Source organism: Mixophyes fleayi, chromosome 5, assembly GCF_038048845.1.
Source record: "Mixophyes fleayi isolate aMixFle1 chromosome 5, aMixFle1.hap1, whole genome shotgun sequence".
Lineage (NCBI taxonomy): Eukaryota > Metazoa > Chordata > Amphibia > Anura > Limnodynastidae > Mixophyes > Mixophyes fleayi.
In genome coordinates this window covers 238,245,686-238,268,226 of record NC_134406.1, presented here as the reverse complement: position 1 = coordinate 238,268,226, position 22,541 = coordinate 238,245,686, and the positions used below count along the sequence as shown (strand labels likewise).

Here is a 22,541-nt window from a genome sequence, read left to right as displayed (position 1 = left end):
AATCACCCTTTAAACTACCGCTCGGCCACATACCACATTAGTGTGTATAATCACACGATAAACAACAATCGTTCCAAAGTGCCAATTGTCGTTTCATGTGGTTGGTCGTACTGTTTAATAATCTTGTTCCAATCACCTTCCGATCATGTAGTGTGTATACACTCACAATCATGATCTCCATAGAGTTTACAGAGTCACGGTCTTTTCAGCCGATGCCGGCAATGAACATATCCTGGTGAATAAATGTAGAAAGTGCAGTAGATGGATTAATTTGTTTTTGTTTGTTCTGAGACTAAATATTTTGTTTCAAAGTCAAAGAAGCTAACGAAATTGGTTACGACATGTGGATAGCTATAACAAGGTGGTATTAATCAGTGTGACAGCAATGAATGAATGAGTGACTATTGTGCTGTCATTCTTGAAACGATTATAGGAACAGATGAAGAGCACAGATCTGACGGTAAATCGCGTCAGTGTGAATGCATTAATCACCCGATCTGTCGGATCTTCAGTCGTAGGTACAAGTGTTGTAGATAACAGATTGGTCAGAAAATTCTCCAGGGTGTACCTAGCCTAATTCATCCAGATGACAATGTGTGTCCTCCAAAACACATTACAAAAAAGTTACCCCTTTCAAATTTTCTCTCAGATATTTAGTCAAAATAAAAATGTATTAAATTTCCTGCCATATACTTAGATAATCAGAATACTGAAATTGTCAACCTTAACAACAAAACTGCTATAGTACATATAGCTCTACCCAGAGCTACGTGTTTGTAGATAACACCATCTGAAATACATTGTAAATTAACCCTTATTTTATTTCATATGCTTAGTTAACTTTGGAGCCTATTCAATGGTAACTTCTTAATTGTCTAGTCTTGTTTTATATAAAAATGTTCATAAGGAGGGAATGTAGAAGTATGATGGAGTTTTCTTTTCTTTTTGTTACAGGAAGAATTCCTCACAATTCACATTACATTTAAAAAAACACTGAATGCTATATCGAAGAGCAAGTGAACCATTGGTAAATATAGATTTTACACACATTAAATGCTACTTTCGCCATAGCTGTAGAGTAAAAAGGATAAATGTAAAAATGACAAATTACTGAATGCATTGAACTCATATAAATTTGTTATCTGATCCATTCTATTAAAAAGAAAGCTGCAAGGCCTGAAAAATATGATGAAAGCTGTGATTCGGCAACGTCCAGAGGAAGGGGTAGGCTACCGATGACTTAGGGGTAGATAGAGCAGATAAAGATAATTAGTACACAATACCTTGAGTAGTTTTCAGCATTGTAGGTTTTCCTTTTGTTAGCGGAAGCAACTGACGCTGGATTTCTGACCATGCTTGGAGGTGTTCTTGACTTCACTGTACTTCTAAGATTTAATAGATCAGCTATTTAAACAACTTTTACAATAAGGTAATAAAATACTTCTAATATTCAAACATAATAAAGTCTAAATGTGCATGTTATTTAGAAAGTTTTAAACAGGCTGACCCACAGCACGAATGCAATTTGTGACATCATGTGCTAACTTTTGTGTAATTGTATCAACTTTTTGTGTGCGGCTTAGCGCACAAGATGACGACTGTGGATTTTGCTCCTTGTGATAGGATGACCAGAGGACTAGGCGCAGGAAATTGCCATACTCTTCACCCACATGATCTCGTGCAGTGAGATAATATATTTCAATGGTCTTTAAGGGATTGAGATTACATATTTATGGAGGGCAGTTTCCAATTCGTGGGAGGCCCCAGAGCCCTTAATTCCACGTCCAAAATTATCAGATTTATAAATATGCTTGAAGGTGGTGGAAATGGGGTGTTTGAGTTATCTTCTCGCAGGACTTTAAAGTGACATTTGTACTTTTGCCAGCAAACGCATTATCACCCCGCATCGGGTGCCTCCCAAAGCAGAAAGAGGGTATTGTCTTGGTTATGCGCCAGCATGGAAATATCGCATTTGCACAAAATTAACCTGTCTGCAAGTTTTGTGGTTAGGAAGTGACCGTTTTTGATATGTCTGGTAGGGTGTAAGCGTGGAGAGCCAACAGCAACAATACATACATACACATGCAAATACACACACACATACATGTATGCGACTGTTACTATTCACTTATAACAGAGCAAGAGGGAGAAATGCACTCTCTCCAGATATGGCTTTACACAGATCAGGCTTGGCAGTCCATAGGGATAAGTGAATATTTTGTTCTTGTGTCTCCACCAATCTGTGCTTTCTTTTACCGTAAAATAATGTCCATGTAAAAATAATAGAGTGAGAGGGAGGGGGGAGAGAGAGAGGGGGGAGGAGGAGAGAGTGGAGAGAAAGAAAGAAAAAGGGGGAGCGAGAAAGAAAGAGAAAAAGGGCGAGGGAGAGGGAGAAATAGAGAGAGAAAAAAAGTGGGGGAGAGAGTGGGGAAGAGGAAAAGGGAGTGAGAGGGAGAGGAGAACAAGAGCAGAAGAGTAGAGTAAGAGGAGGAGATAGAGAGATTATGTAGTTTTATGAAAATGTATATTACTACCCAAAACTGGCCATGTAAAATGCACATTTTGCAATAGGTTACAGATTGTGGTTTCTGGAATTCTCTGGTGAACGCAACACAACTCTATAAATAATGTGAGGGGTGGGATACTCCCAATGTAGTGTCATTTAGGCTGTCACCTACTAATGCCACTCCCAGACATGCTAAAATAGAGTAAGTGCCTGCACCAGAGCTGCCTACAGTTTAGACTGCAGCAAGCACGTCATGGAATATGTGTTTACACAGTGAATTAGAAAGGACGTCACAAACTGACATGATGAAAACAGTTCAGATGGACAAGTCACAGAATTCTGATCATTTTGATGGATGAGCTGAATATTTTGTTGAAGAGATATGTGCTCATCTGCGTATTAAGCAAAAACATCTTTAAAGGACGTTCTTTAAAATGTGACATTATTCATATAGTGATGTCATTTTCATTAGTACTGCCAGGGAAACACAGGAGCCAATGCTGTACTACTCATATTACATTTCTGTCTGCTCTACAGTCATATATAAATGAGAAAATCCCAAATTATAAAAAGGTTTGAAATGCACCCAAACAGAATACTAATTTGCACCCCTTGCATTGTAACATGCTTTTGTCCAGGAGACTGAAATAAGAAGTTTCTCAAGTTAAGATCCTTAATGAATCAGGCCCTAGAATATGATCTCCACCTTTTTAAACCTTCAGTTTAGTATATATACCCCTAAGTGTAAGTGTGTGCGTGTGTGTCTGTGTGTAGTCAGAGTAGCCTGTCTCTTACTTTGAACTTAGCAGACATATTTGTGCACATCCTAATTCATTTACTTCTGGGATTACATAAGACGACTGCTGGAATTCACAGACTTACAGCTTGTTCTCCTAAAACATGACATGTAATATATATCTCTTCATTCGTGTGAACCTGCAAAGTATTACATCAGCAATCACACGGCTTGCAGACACTGATTAAGGAAACACGACTATCTGTTTTATTTGCCTCTCTGTTAACAAATAATGCATTTGTAGTTCCTAACATGAACTATATTTTATTTGTTACATAAAATATAGTATAGCAAAAGCTCATGTGTCATCACAGCTGCTGTGTGCCCACAACCTAAGCAGTGATATGAACCCAAATACTGTTGAGAACTATATGCGGACAGCGAATACGACCCGCAACAAAAGTAATTCCCATTACTTATATGGATAAAAACAAAGTGACATATGGATGTCCAATTTTATATTTACATTGGGTGCAGAAGTGCTTTCATTTTAAAATCAATATATGAAACAAAGTCTTTTTTGGATTATTCATGCAGACCCTCCAACGGGACCCTCTGCACCCCAGGTTCCCACTTCATTTACTACTGCAGCAACCTGTGCTGAAGTAATTAACTGAAGATAGGTGTTTTTATACATCAAATAATTAATTTAGCCCCTGGGTTGATGCAAGAGCATGAGATTCGGGAGCGGAGCATTTTCTACTGAGTGGAAGGGATATACCGGAGGAACTTGCCATTGAAGTGAATTCAAGTTCAGGGGAAATCAGATTTGCATTAACAATGATCAAGCAGTTTAGGAGAAATACAACTTTATTTCCTAAGAATGTTCCCAGTAACGCTGTCAATACTATTAGATATGAAATCCTGGCCACAAGATCTTGCTGCGTCATAAAGCTGTTGGAGAAGCCAAGCGGTAAATTAAAGCAAACATTGCATGCTGTATTATATTACCATGCTGGAATGAATTTAGGTTTTAGTAACTTATAGCAAGCGGACAGTTATTTAAAGCATCCATTAAAGCCTCAGTGCCAATGGTCACATTCATATGTTCATGTACTGAACATCTACATGTAACCTACATTAAGTGCCCCGTGGTGTTATACTTACTTGTTAATAGGAGGTAATTCTTTAGCTCTTGGGATGGAATTGTCTGTTTTATTGTCATTCTTATACAATCTTTGTAAATCTCTTCCTGTCCGCAGGGGTGGGCCTAATGTACCCAGTTTACTAGTAAAGGGAAAAGGTGGACTAGTTTTATTTGTTGCAAATAGCTGATGAAATTTGCAAGACAATCAGAGTTCATGATGGCACAAAGCTAATTATGTATTATATACCCTACTGTCTAATCCAGTGTTGGCTAACCTGTGACACTCCAGGTGTTGTGAAACTACAAGTCCCAGCATACCCTTCCAGCAATAAGCTGCTATATATTGGCAAAGCATGCTGGGACTTGTAGTTTCGCAAACACCTGGAGTGTCACAGGTTAGGCAACACTGGTCTAATCCAATGAAAGTTATCATGTTTACATAGTGTTGTAGTATTTGGCAGTGGGATATTTGGATTTACTGATCCAAAGAATTCTGGATGCACAATACAAAACACCCTTAGAGGGTCGATCCAGTGCATGCCTACCCCCTGCCCCCACATTCCACTCTGTCTCCACAAACTTGAAGCGCATCTATGTTTTCGGTAAGACAGAACATGCTAAAGAGGCATAGCGCAATAGTGTCATAAGCCACGGTATAGAATGATCCAGCGCTAATACCAACCGTAATAGAGCTGCATAATGTATAGTAAATTGGCTACATGAGAGGATGTATCTTATATGACAAATATATAATTAAACAACCTGGCAGCAGCCAGCTAAAAATCCACAAACATAGATGTAAATTACTTCTGCATATGCACAATAGAGGTTGAATAAAAATAATGATAGATCATCAACAGGATTGGAAGTCAACTAAAGGCAGGTCACAAGAACATAGAGTAAGTTACAAGTCCAAATTCAGTCCCAAATAAAAGTCTCAATAATCAGATGGTGCGCACGTGCAAATATATCAAGAATATAGTTGTTCCGTAATACTTGTGGTGATTGAGTCCTTGTTAGGGTATTTGGATCGGTGCCTAACGCTGGCCGGCTTGATGATAATCGCCAGGGGCGGGCTGGCCCGGGGGGCAGACGGCTATTAGGGTCGGGGGGTAGGCCGGCCGGCCGCCCCCCGGATGCAAAAAACATGGTTTTCGCCCCGCGGCCGCATCTGATGACATCAGATGCGGCCGTGTCAGCGCACAAGCGGCCGCATCACATGACAGGGGACGCGGCCGCATCCCCTGTCATATAATGTGGCCGCCTGTGTGCCCCCCGGCCATCCCTCTCCCAGCCGGCGCCTGATAATCGCTGAGTCGTTCCTCTGCGATTATCATTAAGCCGGCCATCGTTACTACAAAATGCATATCAAATAAACTTCACCTATACAAAAATGCACTATCCAGCAGAGCAGGTCTCATTTCTATCTGCTGTGATAGACCAGTAAAAGCACAGTACATAAATGGGACATTGATGATGTCCTTATATATAAAAGGTCAATTATAATTACCTCCAAGATAAACACTATAAAGATAAACTATAAAGATAAACACTATCGCACTGTGGCACAGTTACCTACCCTAAAAATGTAGCTGGTTTCATATTTCAGTAGAGCCAAAGGAAAGAATTTATTACCATTACTATTAATTTGTTTCCATCACTCACATGAAAGGCATACTTTATATTAATGTTTAGTTTGTGTGTGTATACGCTGCATTTAAGACTAATACGTTTATATGTTTGTTGCATAGAAATGTTTAAAAGTTTACATACTGCATTAAAATGTCAACATGAAAAGGTTCCGATTGTAGATCTATTAAAATAGTGGGTGAAGAGTGACACCCAGAGGACAAAGTGTTTATAGGTGAAGCAGTGTATTCTATAGGCTAGTGTCATACAAGCTAAAGAAATGCCAGCTTTGTAGCTAAAGTAGCACAGCAACCGGGGATCTACATAGATTACAATGGGCAGGGAAAGGACTACTGTACAATACTATAGCATTTTGTAGCTCATGTGATGCTAGTCTTATTCTTTATTAAACAGTAATGAGTATTTTGACTCATGTTTTTTTAAAGAAATAATCCAGCCATGTATAATAATATGGTATAACATCCCTCTCCACCCAACTAACAGAATGAGGGGAGCCTGACTGGATGATGATTGCTCCATCGCTTGGTTTATAAAAGCTCAGGGTAAGATATTTTCATTGGGTGCGCCAAGCTGGGCTAGCTAGGGACTAACTCCTTCCCAAGTAGAGCGCCCATGTCAATTATAATTGACTTGCATTCCCCAAAGATATATCAGCTGTTGGTCCACATAGACAACACAACCTTTTGAGGGACAGCATGCTGTAAAAGTAAAAATGTCACTTCAGGTCATGATTGCTATAACGTTTGGGCCACTTCCTTAATTAATTACAACTTTTCCTTTCTCCAAACAAATACTGAATGTTCATGCCACACGTCATGGGAGTAAAGGTTCCTTGAAGCACATTACAAAACGTTTCCCACAAAACATTCTAAAGTCTGCACCGGTGGTAGTCATCAATTCAGCTTCAACAAAATTTTCAGCAACGTAAAAATTGCGATTACTATAAGGCCGACAAGCAGTAAATACAGACTTACCATATAACGGACATCCAACATAAGTAGTAAAATGCGACTTTGTAAACTCTCCATCAAGAAATGACGTCAATTACAATGGCCAGAGTGAGATTGCCAGTTTTAAAGTGGCAATGGGTGGACCCGTCACTTGTATAATGTAATCCAGGTGGCAGGTCCACCCATAGTCGATTTAAAACTGGCAATCTCACCCTGGCCATTGTAATTGACGTCATTTCTTGATGGAGACATTTTACAAAGTTGCATTTTACTACTTATGTTGGATGTCAGTTATATGGTAAGTCTGTATTCACTGCTTGCTGGCCTTATAGTAATCACAATTTTTACGTCACTGAAAGTTTTGCCGGGATTCTTAGTCTGAAAGACCTATCCTACCCAAAAAAGACAAAACAACTTTTGTGTTGCTGTCATATACCAGCACAAAAATGTGTAAATGTCATTCAAACCAATGGCATCTTAAACCCCCCAGAATGGTGCCAGCTTCTTCCACATTTGTCTGTCCTGGCTAGACACTACCTCTACTTACTGCCAACCCTAAGTCTGCATCCTGTGCACCTGTAATGTAAATGCAAACAGGATAGACAGCTGGAACCTATAACCTGGTCAAGCTTCATCTGTGCACATATTTGGTACTTTATAATTGGGAGCAGTAGCTAAATACATTATTAAATACACAAATTCTGGGATTGAATTAGTAGTGTAAAACCCCGGACAGAACTAAACAGTGTATTTATCAAACATTAAATATAAATATTTATCCCATTATAACAAGAAAGCATAAAAATAACAATAGAAACTTCACTTACCAAAACTAGGAAATTAGAAAAAAAAATTAAATAAAACCAGCATTTTACAAAAATCTGCTATTTGGCTGCTCTAAAAAGAGTAAAGGTGCTCTGGTCTGAAGTGGTTAATCACATTAACAAACAAATATTCCCCTGAATGAACGCAGCGTTCTGTTTGTGATTGACCTTAGAGTCTACTAATTTATCTACATCCGTCTAGTGAACTGTACAGGGAATAGTATTTTTGTGGTTGTTCTGACATTTGCTTACATATTCTGTTATGTTCTTCATACTTTGTCTCAAAATAAACAACGTTCTCCACTATTGTAGATTTTATTATGTCATTCACAAAACAAAAGCTTGCGTGTAGGAAATGTGAAGCACAGCTGTGGACATTCTGTACTTTGCAAGAAATGCCAAGTTCTGTCCATCACTCTAAGCAAAGTAATGTTCATCCGTAATATACGCCATCTTGCCCTGCAGTATCCATACAACTGGTGCAACGCCTGCAAGCGCAGTATTTGTGACCTCACCACGCCTCTTGCGGGACGATTGCTAAGCACCAAATATTTGTAAGGCCCAAGATTTTAGGAAGAGACAGCAGAATGACAGTGTCTTTGGGCTCCTTGCTTCCTCATCTATATGGTTATAATGCAAGCAACAAATGGGCAGGTTTCATGTACTTCGCACCATGTAGCTAAAAATATGACATTTTATAACTCTCCCACTTCCTTCAACATAAAAACAATTTTAAGATGTTTCCATATCCACAACGCTACCAAACAAACTTTATAATGGCTTTGCCATTGACAGTCACATCATAGTCGATGTAAGAAAGACTACTTTTAAAGCAATCCTGCACCTGTAGATGATCTCAACCTGTATTACGGTATTAATGAAATAAATCTTTATTTTAATGTAACCCCACACTCAACCTTAAGAGTAACCCTCACCCACACACAGTAAAGGCTGTACAAATACACAAGAGAATACAACCTAGGAACTAGTGACATAAGAGGTGGGGAGAGGCGTCAGGGCAGTGAGAACCTGTGTTCCATAATAAAGATAATGACTGCCAATAAGGCTCCCAGAATACAGAGGTACTCTCCAGAGATCTGTTCTGTTCCCCACCCACCAAGAGGCTACCATTCTCCTGCTCTCTCTAGCTACTGTTGTTTCTAGCTTTGGAGATTATTACCATTTAAACCACTCTCTGAACCCAGTATTGACCGTTGAGATCCCAAATGTATATCGTAGAATGTAAGTTCCAGAGAGCAGGGCTCTCTATTCCTTGTGTCCTCTTCCTCCCGTTCCTCTCGGTACCCCAGCTTCATTCTTCTACCTCGACTCTGGGTTCCTGGCTCTGTTTCCTCCCATCCTCCCCCCTCCATATTCGTCTCTAGTCCAGCTAGTTGTCCACTCCTGGGCTCAGGTCCACCCTGCTTCAGTTCACTCCCCACCTCTCTTTCTTCCTCCCTCTGGCTCCTAGCGTTCTTTATCCACTCATACCTCTCTGCACAGTATACCTGTCCTCAGCTGGGTTGTCTACTTAAATTGCACTTTGTATTGTTTTGGTTTTTTTGTACTTCCCTCAGTAGTATTATAATTATTATCAAGACACTGAAAATTTACTGTTTTAGATGCAACATTTTCCCGGACTTCTAGAAATAGAAGTGACTTCAGATTCAAATAAAAATTTCTGGTGGGAAGCATGGTGGCTCAGTGGTTAGCACTTCTGCCTCACAGCACTCTGTGTGTGTGTGTGTGTGTGTGTGTGTGTTAGGGAATTTAGACTGTAAGCCCCAATAGGGCAGGGACTGATGTAAATAACAAATATTCTCTGTAAAGCTCTGCGGCATTGGTGGCGCTAAGAAATGATGATGATGATGATGATGATGATGTGTTTCTCTGAAAAAATTAATCCACCATCCAGAAGCTTAAATGGATCTAAGCACTGACATATTGCTGCTGGAGCACTAGCATGTTTGCTGTGTTTACTTTATGTAAATAGTCAAGGAATAATATTGGCTCAAAAGGATAGTTTTCATTATGTGTGCAAATGTGTGCTATAAAGCTATTCAAAATGAAGAAATGTGTATTTTAAATAGCCTTTATAACATAACTGATAGACGATTTACACACAAGAAACTCATTCTCAACCCATTCACACATTTGAAAAGTAAAAGGAAGCTTCTGTGTAAATGATGTAATGAATATTGATTAAGTTGTTTATAGGGTGTGTTTGTCAGAGTTTATCACAGTGCACAATATAGAGAACACTCTATTTAATGACAAATCTTTATTTATAATCTATTTACAGGCTTACCCAGATTGGGGGCTTGATGTAGTCGAATTTTTATGTGCGGGAGAAAAAGTTCCGCCTAACCCACTGCTCACTGCTGGTTTTCCTGATGGTATACCTAAATAAAACATAACACATATGCAGTATTAAAATGAAATGAGATAGATTTAATATTAATGTATATGGATTTGTTAAAGGTTCAATAAGCATGAACCAAAAATGATTTTGTTGCTAACCCCCTGTTCCAAAACAGCCATCTTTATATTCTCACCACTGTACTAGGCTTCACCAGCATAGAAATCAGAGGGACAGCAGCAGGATTGACAGACTTTATGATGCCTTACTGGAGCATCAGAATGACTAAGGCTGAGGTTGTGTGCAGACAAACATAACTTTAATCCATCACTCCTCTATTCCATGTTTGACAGGTGAACATAGCAGAGACAGAAGCTCACTGATCTCTATGTGACAGCATTGCAGTGAATACGGCCATCTTAGCAAGGATGACTAAGAAGCAGGGACAGGAGACCGTAATTTCCCTTACTCTGTTATCTTATCCACTTTGCTAAAAGAGCTTTCTGCACTGCACAAGAGTATATCCATAGGCATCAATGATCTCTAAGAGAGCTTTCTGCTCTGCACCAGTGTATATCCATAGGCATCAATGATCTATAAGAGAGCTTTCTGTACTGCACCTACGTCTATCCATAGGCATCAATGATCTATAGGAGAGCTTTCTGCACTGCACCAGTGTATATCCATAGGCATCAATGATCTATAAGAGAGCTTTCTGTACTGCACCAGCGTCTATCCATAGGCATCAATGATCTATAAGAGAGCTTTCTGTACTGCACCAGCGTCTATCCATAGGCATCAATGATCTATAAGAGAGCTTTCTGTACTGCACCAGTGTATATCCATAGGCATCAATGATCTATAAGAGAGCTTTCTGTACTGCACCAGCGTCTATCCATAGGCATCAATGATCTAGAAGAGAGCTTTCTGCTCTGCACCAGTGTATATCCATAGGCATCAATGATCTATAAGAGAGCTTTCTGCTCTGCACCAGCGTCTATCCATAGGCATCAAAGATCTATAAGAGAGATTTCTGTACTGCACCAGTGTATATCCATAGGCATCAATGATCTATAAGAGAGCTTTCTGTACTGCACCAACATCTATCCATAGGCATCAATGATCTATAAGAGAGCTTTCTGTACTGCACCAGCGTCTATCCATAGGCATCAATGATCTATAAGAGAGATTTCTGTACTGCACCAGTGTATATCCATAGGCATCAATGATCTATAAGAGAGCTTTCTGTACTGCACCAACATCTATCCATAGGCATCAATGATCTATAAGAGAGCTTTCTGCTCTGCACCAGCGTCTATCCATAGGCATCAATGATCTATAAGAGAGCTTTCTGTACTGCACCAGCGTCTATCCATAGGCATCAATGATCTATAAGAGAGCTTTCTGTACTGCACCAGCGTCTATCCATAGGCATCAATGATCTAAAAGAGAGCTTTCTGTACTGCACCAGCATCTATCCATAGGCATCAATGATCTATAAGAGAGCTTTCTGTACTGCACCAGTGTATATCCATAGGCATCAATGATCTATAAGAGAGCTTTCTGTACTGCACCAGTGTATATCCATAGGCATCAATGATCTATAAGAGAGCTTTCTGTACTGCACCAGTGTATATCCATAGGCATCAATGATCCATACGAAAGCTTTCTGTACTGCACCAGTGTCTATCTATAGGCATCAATGATCTATAAGAGAGCTTTCTGTACTGCACCAGTGTATATCCATAGGCATCAATGATCTAGAAGAGAGCTTTCTGCACTGCACCAGTGTATATCCATAGGCATTAATGATCTATAAGAGAGCTTTCTGCACTGCACCAGCGTCTATCCATAGGCATCAATGATCTATAAGAGAGCTTTCGGTAATGCACCAGTGTATATCCATAGGCATCAATGATCTCTAAGAGAGCTTTCTGCACTGCACCAGTGTATATCCATAGGCATTAATGATCTCTAAGAGAGCTTTCTGCACTGCACCAGCGTCTATTCATAGGCATCAATGATCTATAAGAGAGCTTTCTGCACTGCACCAGTGTATGTCCATAGGCATTATTGACCTTTAAGATTCATTAAGGTGAGAAAAGCATAAAAAGGAGTAACTTTTCACCTGGGCAAAACCATGTTGCATTGGAGGGGGAGGTAAATTTGTAATGTAGGGACAGATTTATAGCTGGGATACTGCATGTCCTGGATCAACTTTAAATTACAGTGTAAAAATAAAGCTATCAGGTATTTGTGTGCTACATGAAAAAGCAGTCAGTATATAACTTATGTGCAAAATAATAAACTAATTTGCACCCCTTGCATTGTAACATGGTTTTTCCAGGAGCATAGTTACTTCTTTTTTTTTGCTTTGCACTCCATAATGACTCAGGCCCTAAGAAAGCTTCCGTCTCTTCTATCCTATCCACCTATAAAAAAGGAACAGCGATATTAATTACGTGTGTTGCACATGCCTAATGCTTTCAAGTATCAGGCTTTTCTTAAAACACTTAAAGACTGCAAATAAGAATCCTGAAGTGTTATTGTCCTACTCTCCAAAGCCTCACCACATAACAACCAGTGCATAAGATGCCCACCATATACTGTCTGGTGCCCACCATAAAAACCTCATGCCCACCACACCACCATCTTATGTCTTCCACTATACACAGTGCTGAGCACTCTACATATACCTGTGCCCAGCTTGGGCCCACTAGTCACATGTCTGCCAAGCACATTTCCTTTGCCAAGGCTCATGTATCGGCCCATCCCTATGACACCGCTCCTATCGGCAGTGGTTAGAGGTCTTTCTATTCCACCACAAACAAGAACCCCTGCTATTTAACCGCAATGCAAGCAAAGGTGAAACACTTTGGCTTTCTCCTATACTGCAACAAGGATCATTTCTACCGCTGAAACCACTTGCTGCTGTGTTAAGCTTCGCTATCAGTTCTATAACAGAAATTAGTGTAATGGATGCAGCCCTCTAATGCTCGGACCCACAGACTATCAGCTGGCACCTCTTTGGGTGGCAGTGTCCACAAGTCCCCAAGAGTGGCAGGGCTACATATAAATAGCATTTCATTTGTTCTGTATTATGTACCTGTGTCTGAATCAGACAAGATGACTTAGGCACTGTAAAGCATTGCAGGAGTAAGAGATAGCATGGTTAGTAAAATGTAGAAATCTTCATACCTGAAGGAGATTTACCAAAATTAGGTGGTTGTGGCAAGCGAGAATTTGCTGAGGCAACAGATGCAGGGGAATTAGTCTTCTTAAGTGTGAGGGGCTTGTGCTACAAAGAAAGTTACAATTGTTATGTACAGAAATAATCACATGTACAAACAGTTATTTTAAAAAGAGAAGAAATGGTTAATGTCGTTCATCAAAGAATCAAGACATTGGTCTGGATTAGACTGCATTAGGGTTATAAGTACATTAACCTGTACCATAGTTGTAGCAATAGGGCTGTAGCTGTTTAATTCACAATAATGAAAATGTTTATCATATCAATTAGTACGTAGTAATCCGTCTTACTGCACGCCGCATTACTGAACTGAAAATAAAGCACTAATACCAATATTAATATTGATGAATGTACTTAATGTTCTTATTGACTAGTCTAGGTCTATTCCACAGCTCAGATTCCAAGATTATACCAACTGCGAGCTGTTGTCAGTGGTGAGAAACCATCACAGGACCAAAGTAGACCAAACGTTTCCACAGCTGAATTGTCGATGTGAAAACATAATTCACCCAGGTGCCAATTTATCGTGATGTTGCCTCATTTTGTTATTGGAAGAGACGCCGCTTGGCATGATCTGGAGGATCATATATGTTAACGTTAAGTTATAGTATGGGGAGGAGGGTGGTTTGCCTCTGTCTCCATTAGACCTACAATCACATAACTGACGTGGTCCAGAAATGGTTTGGATTCCGATAAGGTAATGTAATGAGTTCAACATTTACATTGATGGGTTATGAAAATGTAAAACATTAAGATCGTTTGCAACTTACACAAATCTATGCACCAACACATGACTGGATCAACAAAGTTTTTTTTTGGCGTATGATTATGAGGTGGACCAAAGAACTATTGCCCGGGGTCTGCGTCCCCGTATACAAATATATACCAAAGACAAAACAATGCAATAGACTCAGGTCCTCAAAAAACTAGTACTGCAGTGTGGATATAAAAAAATATTTATTAAAAACATATAATATAAAATGCACTCGTTAAACATATATTGACAGACCACCTTCTATGTGGGAATACCAATATTAAATCTATAGGTGCACCTACAAAAGATTATATAAATTAAATATGGTTACAACTGTTCCCTCTCGATGTGGTATGAACAATGTCTGTTAATGAAATTAACTCCTTGCGGCAGTGCTCACAATGATATATTTGAGGAATCAAAGCCTGCTATATTATGATCGTGGAAAGAATTGAAGTCCATATAGCTACCTCTGGAATGTAGTAGTTTTGATCACTATATACTTATGCGAATTGATATACGCATACTATAAAGTTATATCAACGTGAGCACTGCCGCAAGGAGTTAATTTCATTAACAGACATTGTTCATACCACATCGAGAGGGAACAGTTGTAACCATATTTAATTTATATAATCTTTTGTAGGTGCACCTATAGATTTAATATTGGTATTCCCACATAGAAGGTGGTCTGTCAATATATGTTTAACGAGTGCATTTTATATTATATGTTTTTAATAAATATTTTTTTATATCCACACTGCAGTACTAGTTTTTTGAGGACCTGAGTCTATTGCATTGTTTTGTCTTTGGAACACATGACTGGAGGCTCACACCTGTATTACTATTTGATCAGAAGCTAGTGTCTTGTAATCTTGTAAATTTTCATTTCAAATAAACATAATCATTTTATAAGGGGGGTATTCAATTGTTAGCGAGATCCCCGGAAAACGAGCGCTTGAAAAATATTAGCGTTAATACGGTAATTACTCGCTGAATTTCATCTCGCAGCTCCCTGAGCTGCGAGATGAAATTCAGCGAGTAAACTACCGTATTAACGGTATTTACGTGCATATTACCGTACTAACGGTAATATTTTTTCGAGTGCTCGTTTTTCCGGGGATCTCGCTAACAATTGAATACCCCCCTTTGAATGTGTATTCACACACACACATACATACATACATACATACATACATACATACATACATACATGCTTGTTTACAGTCTCATGGAGCATATGATAAAATGGTGCAGCATGCAATTACAACATATACAGCACTATTAATACACCACTGGTGGGGAATGAAGCTATCAAGCATGGGGGCATAGTGACAAGATCACTAGGCAATTCAATGTTATCTGGATAGAGGCGCTAAATTCATTCAAAAATAACTTTTATGATTTTATTAGAAGGATAAGACTGCTGGGGACATATAGGATATTCCAGTAACATACAGACATAATTTAATTTAAAGACAAGGGGGCAAATGTACTATGCTGCTCTTTCTGCAACTTGCTGATATTTGGCGACTTTGCAGGGCACATTTAAAACAACAACGTCTTTAAGGGCAAGACGTTTTAAATTTAGCGAAAATCGGCAGAAAGCGCAGCGTAATACATTTACCCCCAGAAGTACAATCTAATTAAAGTACCTGAGGGCGAGGAATTGCTTTCACTTTTGCATCTCCACCTAATTTGCCTTTATTGGTTATGCGAGCTGCTTGTTCTTTGCAAAAGCCGATGTGCCTGTCAGCAGCGTTCTCATTAAACCTCCTCTGACAGTATGGGCACTGGACGTAATCTAAATAGAAAAAAAGAATAATAAAACATGCAGCGTCAATGGTTATTTATAACTTATCTAAAAAAAAACAAACATTAAACTTCATATGGATAAAATATGCATGATGGCACAACGCATGTTATGCATGAGGAAGCAGATTCTATTCCAAAACACACTCTGTGGACTAGATTTACTAAAGGGAATACATAACATAACCTAGTGCCTGCTACACTGTACAAAATGTGCTTTTTACGCAAAGCCTACAAGTCATATATATATATATATATATTATATATATACACACACACACACACACACACACAACTGTGGAAGAGGGGGTGTATACGGTGGTATGCCATCCCGCCACTTCTCTTACTGCCTACACTGTAAAACTACTATTTTCCATTCACTTACATTGCCATTACATTTTTCATACCACCCCTTCTAAATTTACAGTTTGACCACAATATATACAGAGAATAAAAAAAAGACTGTGGTCTCTAAACACTTGTTCTTACTAAAACCCCATTCACACTGCCGGGGCAAACCCCAACAACCCGGGTTGAGGCTCAATGCAAATGGGTCCAGGACTAATTTCCGGGTCGGATGACCTGGAAATTAGACCCGGGTCTTTTAGAGGGTTATTCCTGGGTCTGACCCAGGTAGTCTCCAGTGTGAAAATTTAAAAAAATTAATTAAATAAAAATGCAATAAAGTTTTTTTTATTAAAAAATGTCCACTAACCATTAGTATTTTCTCCACCCTCACTGTATGGCAGGTACATGAAGAAATTACGTCATTCCTAAGGGCCAGGCTGAATATTATGCTTTTAAAGTGGCAATAGGTGGACCCGCCTCCTGTATAATGTAAACCAGGTGTAGGGTCCATCTATTGCCGCTTTAAAAGCATAATTTTCATCCTGGCCATTAGGAATGACATAATTTCTTCATGTACCTGCCGGACAGTCAGCATGGAGAAAATACTAATGGTTAGTGGATATTTTTTAATTCATTTTTATTATTGCATTTTTATTTAATACATTTTATTTTTTTACTTTTTTACACTTGTCGGTGAGACCCAATTAACTAACTTATCCCTACACTGGCTCCCTACGTCCTCCAAAATCCAATTAAAATTACTCACCCTTACCTACAAGGCCCTCAACACCACCACCGCTTATACATCTCAAATCAAAATACTCTCCCTCTCGCCCTCTTAGATCTACCTCTGACCTGCTCCTTGTTTGGTCTCTTGTAACTATCTCTCACTCCTGCCTACAAGACTTCTTCTGTGCTGCTCTCTACTTATGGAATTCCCTACCACTCTCAATCAGGCTTGCCCACAGCCTTCACATCTTTCGAAGCTCTATGAAACCCCATCTCTTTTTTAGAGCTTACCTTATGCCCGATGATATTATTCACACTAATGCACCCTCACAACTGTGCCACTCTGAGCCCACTCACCCCTCTTGTTTCAGCTGTAAGATCTTCCACCAAGACTGTAAGTTCACTAATGTCCTCCCTACCCTTTGGTTTTTGGTCTGCATTTATTTGTCTACCTTTTATGTCTGGTTTTACAAATCGATGATAATAATAATAATAATAATAATAATAATAATAATAAAGTGTGGAATGTTTTTCATCCTTTTCAGAGTGTGTGAGTGAATGTGTGTGCATTATACCCTCAGAGTGGAGATATCTTTTAAATGTTCTAAATGTAATATACTGAGTGGCTGTGATTACCTACCAGGATCATATGAAGGTGGGGGCGGAGGTGGAAGTTCACCTCCTTCTTTTATAATCTGACCGAGTCCTTTAGCAGCTCTTATTGTGGCAATGAAATCCTCGTGCTTTCTTCTCCAGTTGGACTGCTTCTTGGGAGGTTCCGGCTGAAACAATCATTAACAAGTGGTCTGAATTACTAATACATAACTTCCGAAACACCCTAATGGTTCCCAATATTTTTATTTCAGGTACCTCAAAACTGTAAAACACTAATTTAATTTCGACATTCAGTATGAAAGGAATGTGTTTGGCGACAGAACGACAGGAGAGGGAGTGTAAGGACTGCAAACTTATTGCTTGCCACAAGAAGAGAAGTGTATGAACTAGAGAAATAAAGAAAAGGGTCTAAAACAAAAAAATGCTGTACACTGTGTGTACAAAGATCCTATAAACAACTGCAAAATACTGTTTCATAAACAAAGTTATTTATTAATTTTTATTTGTAGGCTATTTTAATTATGTATTATTATAACAACATGCGATTAAAACTAAATACAGGTCAAAAAACTACAGTCATCAAATATAGAAATCAAAAGAAAGACAGATCAATAATTATATTACAAACTGACATTGTCATTATATAGCCACACATGTTTTTCGCGGGTTCTAAAACATTAATAATAAATGATACAAGGGAGACAATACCGCTATCATGTGACTGTACCATTTAAGGATGAACTTGATCACTATAGGAGTGAAGTACAGTGGAGGCCAGGAAATCTCTGTATAATGCTTTGCTGGTAAGTATTCATACAGTATATCGGCACAACTGCATAAAGGTAAAATAAATCAATGTTCTTAAAGGAGAACTTCAGACAAATTAAATATTTAAATCACTAAACACTCCTCGCAGCTCTTTTCCCATAAAAGAGACTGGTATCATCATCAACATTTATTTATATAGCGCCAGCAGATTCTGTAGCGCTTTACAATTGGGAACAAACAGTAATAAAACAATACTGGGTAATACATACATACGTAGAGGTAAGAGAACCCTGCTCGCAAGCTTACCAGCTATGGTATCACGCTTATATGCTAAGCTACAATATGCAACAAATGTTGGCTTCACTTCTAGCCGGAGCCAAATGGGTACAAGATATTTAGGGTACTATATGCCAACTATGGACAAAAATTTCAGAAGTACCCAAATAGCCCTCTCTACATCATATAAAGATGTCCTAAGCTTACTGGGAGAACATCGTTCAGAAAGTAAGCCAGGTTTACAATTCCACTAGTGCCACTATGGTGCCAGGATGATATTGTAGAAGACACATTTACTAAAGTAGCTTTCCCGGTGTCGCTCTCCAAGGGCATCATTTTAGGGAAGCAATGGGTAGACAATGTCAATCTGCCTATTAAACTGATCTACGTACACATCTTTTACCTGTATAACCTATTCAGCATTAGCCATGAAATGAAACATCAGAGAGTGCAGGACTTCCAGCTCTCCTCTGCCTAACAGCAATATGATAGATCTGGACATTTGTACCCAAGGAGCTGCCCAGCTCAGCTATCCCTGCACCAATATTAAGTGCTATATGTAATCGCCCACTCAAGTACAGAACAGCATACAGTATGCGACTTTTCTAAGAGATAGTTACAACCAAAGTCAAATAGAAAGATAGCGAATGGTAACAGAGTGGTTAATGTGCAGCAATGTTCTATTTTGCTTTGCTTGTCTGACCCAATTTGAAATCGCTATCTCTCTGCAACCACGAATCACCCATGAATGAAACTCTTACCACTTGAAAGGGCGGAGCATAATGTTTCAAGTGACTACCGCTCAGTGCCTCTACCAGCGCACCAACAGCCACTAGCCTCAGTCGCTTGCAATATGGCGACCCCACAACAAAAGACGTTTTGCGTTCTGCAGTTCAGCAAGACTGAATCAGTAATTGTGGTGCAGTGTGTGTTTCAACGGCACTTTGGAATTGAACCGCTAATGCCAAAAAGCATTTGTCATTGGTTCCAACACTTGGAGGAAACAGGCGTTTTATATAAGGGGAAGAGCGGTGAAATCAGTGGAAGAAGAAACTCTGTGAGGCGTTTGGGACGAATTTAACTATCGCCTCGGTGTTGTCCGTACAGCAGGCGGAGGGCACATAGAGCATTTATAAAATGGTTAGCAAAATTTGATAACTCATTAAATAACATTTTGTGTACTTGTAATATGTTGCCACTGTGAATTATATTGCTTTGAAATTGGGTCCATCTTTTTGAAACACCTTGTATAACTGTTTTTGTATTTGTTCTGTTTGTTAGTGCAAAAAACACCACACCGCAAACTTGTTGGACCTTAGGGATCCAAGGACTAGGGGCTATTCACACCCTCATGTGCCAGTAGTGACTTTTTCTCCAGTCTGGGTTGACCAGTTGTAACATTTTTTGTAATAATGATATTAAGCAGGTGCTGTGGAGCCCTGGAATTGTCATTAGTGCAGTAAATGGGATTCACTTTTCATTCACTTACCCTTGGCTTTATGGGTTTGACAACAGAAATTTCTGTCCCTTCGGCTCGCTGCCTGCTTGAGTCAAACACTTTTCTTTTCTTAGCAGCAGCTTTTTGGCAAATTGGAATATGTTTTTTCTGTCACAAAAATGGAAAATAGGGAATGGCGTTATTATCAACATGAACAAACGTGTAAGCACTTTGGGGCATATTCAATCAGGTTTCCGGTCCAGGGTAACGCGCGCCGGAACGGGCCGCAAAGTCAATCCATGGTACTGCAATAACGTGGATTTTGGATTTTCGTGTGAAGGCCATAAAGTTACGTAGGAAAATCTGCATTATTGCGGTATCGTATTACAGTCAATACTGCGCACTTTCCGCGTTAACGTGCGTTGCCGTGGACCGGAAACCTAATTGATTATGCCCTTATTAAGTTAGATAATGAGCTGAACCAGAACTTCTCCCTCATAAATGTGAGTTTTTAACTTATAGGAAAAATAATAAACTCATTTGCACCCCTTGCATTGTAACATGGTTTGTTTTAGAGAACATATCCTCCTTTTTTTGTCTTATTCTCCTTAATGACTCAGGCCCTGCATTTACATTTGCTGTGTCGCTGGATATAAACTTTTGTTTATTGCTCCAATTATAGGACACATGGAGCCATTTTAATATAATAAATAGTCTCTCAATTGGTATTATACATACTTGTCTACTTTCCAGGAATTTCTGGGAGACTCCCGAATTTCAGGGAAAATGCCGATATTCACGGCATTGAATATCGGGGGTGTGACTTAATCGTGTCATTAAGCCCCCCCCCCCCTCACTATTTAATGCTGTGAATTTTGGCATTTTATAGTGGGGGCGAAGTTATGGTGACACAAAGACGTGACCACGCCCCCTCCTACCCCTGTCACATGACCTGTCCTCCAGGAGGACAGAGTCAGCAAGTGTGGTATTATAATAGAGAAAACCAACAACAACTATGAAAAGTGGTGTAATGTATTATATTAACTATGTCTTTAATAAAGTGATTTATATGATATCATTTGGATCTGTGGTGGTATGAACACTTGGCATGAGTTTTTTGCACTTTTCATAGTTGTTAGTTTTCTCTTTTGTAAGTATTTAGGGATTGATACACAACAATCCTCTAGAAGAGCAGGAATTATCATTACCAAATTTATTGATTTGTGGCTATTTTAGAATTGTTTTATATATATTTGACTGGTTGAAACTATTATAATAAATTATAAACTAATTCCCCTATTGGGATTCCACAGAAGCGCCCAATATTATCCATTTCTTTGGATAGGAAAAAAATATTTTTCTTCGATGCATTATAATATATGTTTTCATGTGCTGTGTTTAGTACCACTATCATTTTTGGGCAAACCAGAATGTACTGTTGTAAAGCTACATGAGGAGACACTCGGAGAGCATAAAGGAAGAAACATGGAGGGCAAATGCTTACTTCAGGTAGGAATTAAAGAGTACCCAGTTCAGGTCTCTGAACGTCTAGTGTGCTGTGGAATCTTCTACAAATGTATGTTCTAACAATTTTTATAGTGGATCAATACATATTTTTACTTAGAATGTTTATCATGTTGTCATACACATCAGCAGTTTTATGCAAGACATTAGACCTAAACTATAATTTATTCTGTTCTTAGCTGCCAGCCTTTGGACTGTATAACTGGCACCGACAGTCTGGTGACTTGAACAGTTGAGAGAACAATTAGTGCAAGTCATATAAACAATACACAGGCTGAAGCCAAGATTCAGTGCATTTCAAAAGACACATGAAGTCTCGTTTTCATTCTTTTATTCTCCTTTCATCTGGTATATTGGCCATCCCCAGAGACCTTCCTTGGTCAGCTCATGCTGGTCCAGTGGGTTTCATATACCCTCCAGAGAGCAGGTTGGCAAGCAAATGGCAGGGCCGCACATCAATCAACAAAAAGCCATCAATAAACAGGCCTGGTAGCTTTGTTGTTCATAACATTGTGAAACAATAGGACTATTTTTATTACATGAGACACTTTTGCGGGTTATGTTTTATTACATTGCTTGTAATGCCCCTAGAACTGCACTTCTATGTCAAAGTGCAACATGGAGGCAAAAGGTAAGTAACATTGAAAGCACAGGAAGAGGCCTGAAGACTGCTGGCTCTATGCTGCTGCAACATTCAAGTTGTTGTGCAGAGTGGAAAACGCCATGACACCTTCTGCAGTGAGAAACACCCCTACAAATGCACTCTCTCAACCCTCCCTTTATCCCTTTCTATCCCTTTCAATTATCACCTTCCGCAAAAGGAAACCTTGTTTCTGCACTGCTCCACAAAACTAG

General features: G+C 39.1%; 1 protein-coding gene across 2 annotated transcripts in view; it reads right to left on the bottom strand.

The window, feature by feature from the left end:
- The window catches only part of ZC2HC1A (zinc finger C2HC-type containing 1A), a 49,652-nt gene that overhangs the window by 9,335 nt on the left and 17,776 nt on the right, over positions 1-22,541 (bottom strand). The window contains exons 3-9 of one of the 2 annotated variants that reach the window (XM_075213689.1): positions 20,214-20,330; positions 17,706-17,847; positions 15,832-15,980; positions 13,371-13,470; positions 10,122-10,215; positions 4,410-4,529; positions 1,284-1,385 (exon numbers count right to left, since the gene is read on the bottom strand). In XM_075213689.1, the coding sequence (XP_075069790.1) occupies positions 1,284-1,385; positions 4,410-4,529; positions 10,122-10,215; positions 13,371-13,470; positions 15,832-15,980; positions 17,706-17,847; positions 20,214-20,330 (824 nt within the window). The remainder of the gene's footprint in view (positions 1-1,283; positions 1,386-4,409; positions 4,530-10,121; positions 10,216-13,370; positions 13,471-15,831; positions 15,981-17,705; positions 17,848-20,213; positions 20,331-22,541) is intronic. The other variant, XM_075213690.1, reaches the window with a different exon arrangement.